Genomic DNA, 2,525 nt, shown 5'->3' with positions numbered 1-2,525 from the left:
TTCATGTTGTAACTTTCTTCATCATTTTACTTTTGGCAGGCCCGGGCTGGATTCGAACCCGCCACCTTAGGTGTATGTGGCTGGCGCCTTAGCCGCTTGAGCCACAGGCGCCGAGCCAAGCCAAAGCTATTTTACAGATGAAGAAACCAAGGCACAGGAAAAGACTTGCCCAAGGTCACACGATTTGGTATATCAAATGTACATGCCTAAGTTTTCTTCCTGCTGTTCCAAATACACTCAGGGGAAGTAAGAAAAGCAGATAAAAATCAGAAAGGGACTGGACAGAATTTAGGATATCTCCACCAAATCCCATTTAAACAGAAAACCTGGTAATACTCCTTCTCACTTAAAAAAGGAAAGTTCAGGGCAAATATAAGAATGACCAGCTTCATCCTCTGGGCTGTTAATTTACGGAACTTATTATCTAAAAGGTGTTGCACAGGCTGAAAGTACAACTTTTCTAAGAACGATTTGAATAACTGCATTATACACTTCTATAATGGGTTAATAATAAAAACAAGGACGTTTGTACGCACGTAGGTCTCTATTATCCTCAAGGTTAACTTCAAGGAGGAAACCTGCTGATACAATGTTCCTAAGAACCCCGGGGCACAGGGAACATTGTGAGCCCTCTGGGGACTCCCTGCTCCCACCACCGCCCTTTAGACAATGCTTCTATCAGCATTTAGGAAGCACCGCCACGCAAGGCTCCTGCAGGAACTGCCCAGATCCAGACGACAATGAGAGAGCAACTGGCTCCCAACCTGAGCAAAGAGCACTGGAAACCTATTTGAGTCCTCCGCTCCCACCCCCGCTTCACCTCTGCGGCTCTGTGCTCAGATTCTTTTAGCTCCAGACCAAGAAAGGACTCAGACTCCCCAAGGGGAGAAAAAGAGAAGCAGCAAGAACGACACAGGTGGGGATTGTCTCCTACGAGCAAAGATTGCTGCAGAGCGAGCGTGCACGCCCGCACATCCACTCCCACAACTACACACCGCACATGCACACTCGCAGAAGCACACAGCCCTCCCCCTCCTGTCTCCACACTCTTTCTGCTGAGCAGCACATTCCCGGAGAGAGGGAAATGCAGCCAAAAAGAAAACCCGGGGGGCTGGCGCCCACCCCAGCGGCGCCTGCAGCCCTCACGCCTGGGAAACGGCGAGCGGGGGCGCCGGGCGCGAGGTGCTAGAGGAGCCGCGCCCAGCCTGGCTGGCAGCCCCGCGGAGGGCGCGACAGGGCGACCAGCCTCCGGTGCCAGCACCGCCCCCGCTGCGGCGGGTGAGGGGCGGGGCGGGGCGCGGCGTATATAAGACGAGGGGCGGGCGCCGCTCTTTTGTCTCTTGCTGCAGCAACTGGAGTGGGAGCACCAGGACCCCGGGCTCGGAGCGGGACGCCAAGGTGAGCGCCGCGCTGGGGGAGGGGGGCGCCCGGGCCAGGGTGGGGTCGCAGCCGGTGCATCCGCCGGGCGCGCTGCGGCTGCAACAGGAGCCCTTCCTCGATGGGACAGAGGGCGGACCGACCACGCCCTGGGGCTTCGGAGTGGGGTGCGGGGCGCGCCCAGATCCTCGGCCCCGGGGCTGCCGGGAACGCCCGGGCGGGAGTGCCACGTCGGGAGGCGGCGGTCGTGAGCGAGGAGCGGGACGCTGGCCACAGCCCCAGGCCAACCGCCTCGGTTTGCCCACTAGGATTGTTTTAAGAAAATGGCAGACAAACCGGACATGGGGGAAATCGCCAGCTTCGACAAGGCCAAGCTGAAGAAAACCGAGACGCAGGAGAAGAACACCCTGCCGACCAAAGAGAGTGAGTGTCCCCGCCAGCTGGGTCCCCAGCCCAGCTCCTCACCCTGCCCTTCCCTTGCAAACCCCCCACCTCCCCACACAGCCGATACCTCTGGTCTGGGTGGCCCCGCCACCCTTCCAGTTACAGAAAGTGTCCCTCCCCAGCCCAAGCCTCTTTCTTCATTCCCGACCTCGTGGGTGCCACGGTTGGGGGGTTTCAAGGTGGCCTCACCCTCCGGTGATAGACCGCTTCCCGCTCTCCACAGCCATTGAGCAGGAGAAGCGGAGTGAAATTTCCTAAGTCTGGAGGATTCCCTGTCCCCGTCATCTCGAGACCCCAGTCGTGATGTGGAGGAAGAGACACCTGCAAGATGGACATGAGCCACAAGCTGCACTGTGAACCCGGGCACTCCGCGCCGGTGCCACCGGCCTGTGGGTCTTTGAGGGGACCCCCTAATCGGACTGCCAAATTCTCCGGTTTGCCCTGGGATATTATAGAAAATTGTTTGTATGATTAATGAAAATAAAACACACTTCGTGGCATGGCTGGCGTGGTCTGAGTCTCTTAGTTGAGTATGCGTGGGCAGTGTTGCTGCATCAAAGTCCCACTCCTTGGAGTCGGTTCCTGTCGCAGACGGGCAGAGGGAGGTCGCCGAATGGGCCGGCTTGGAACGACCATTTTTAAGTTTGGTTATACGTGCTTCTCCGTAAGAATTCATGGCTTATTAGCTGCTTAGCTCTTGCCCT

The 2,525-nt window shown here is 57.3% G+C and overlaps 1 protein-coding gene across 1 annotated transcript; it reads left to right on the top strand.

Annotated features, from left to right (window-relative positions):
- The first annotated feature begins 1,310 nt into the window (after window positions 1-1,310).
- On the top strand, window positions 1,311-2,325 carry TMSB10 (thymosin beta 10). Its single transcript, XM_012811011.1, has 3 exons — window positions 1,311-1,398; window positions 1,686-1,800; window positions 2,045-2,325. The coding sequence occupies exons 2-3, from the start codon at window positions 1,701-1,703 to the stop codon at window positions 2,077-2,079; spliced, it is 135 nt and encodes a 44-aa protein (XP_012666465.1). The 5' UTR covers window positions 1,311-1,398; window positions 1,686-1,700; the 3' UTR covers window positions 2,080-2,325.
- The last annotated feature ends 200 nt before the right edge of the window (window positions 2,326-2,525 follow it).

This window comes from Otolemur garnettii, unplaced genomic scaffold (genome assembly GCF_000181295.1).
Source record: "Otolemur garnettii isolate 467f Iridium unplaced genomic scaffold, OtoGar3 scaffold00147, whole genome shotgun sequence".
Lineage (NCBI taxonomy): Eukaryota > Metazoa > Chordata > Mammalia > Primates > Galagidae > Otolemur > Otolemur garnettii.
The sequence above is the reverse complement of the archived record's forward strand: the minus strand, read 5'-3'. Positions and strand labels throughout refer to the sequence as shown.

Excerpts from the sequence above, each read along its gene's own strand:
- TMSB10 (XM_012811011.1), top strand. The coding sequence starts at position 1,701 with ATGGCAGACAAACCGGACATGGGGGAAATCGCCAGCTTCGACAAGGCC. Across the intron at positions 1,801-2,044 it reads CACCCTGCCGACCAAAGAGA|CCATTGAGCAGGAGAAGCGG; the intron begins GTGAGTGTCCCC and ends CGCTCTCCACAG.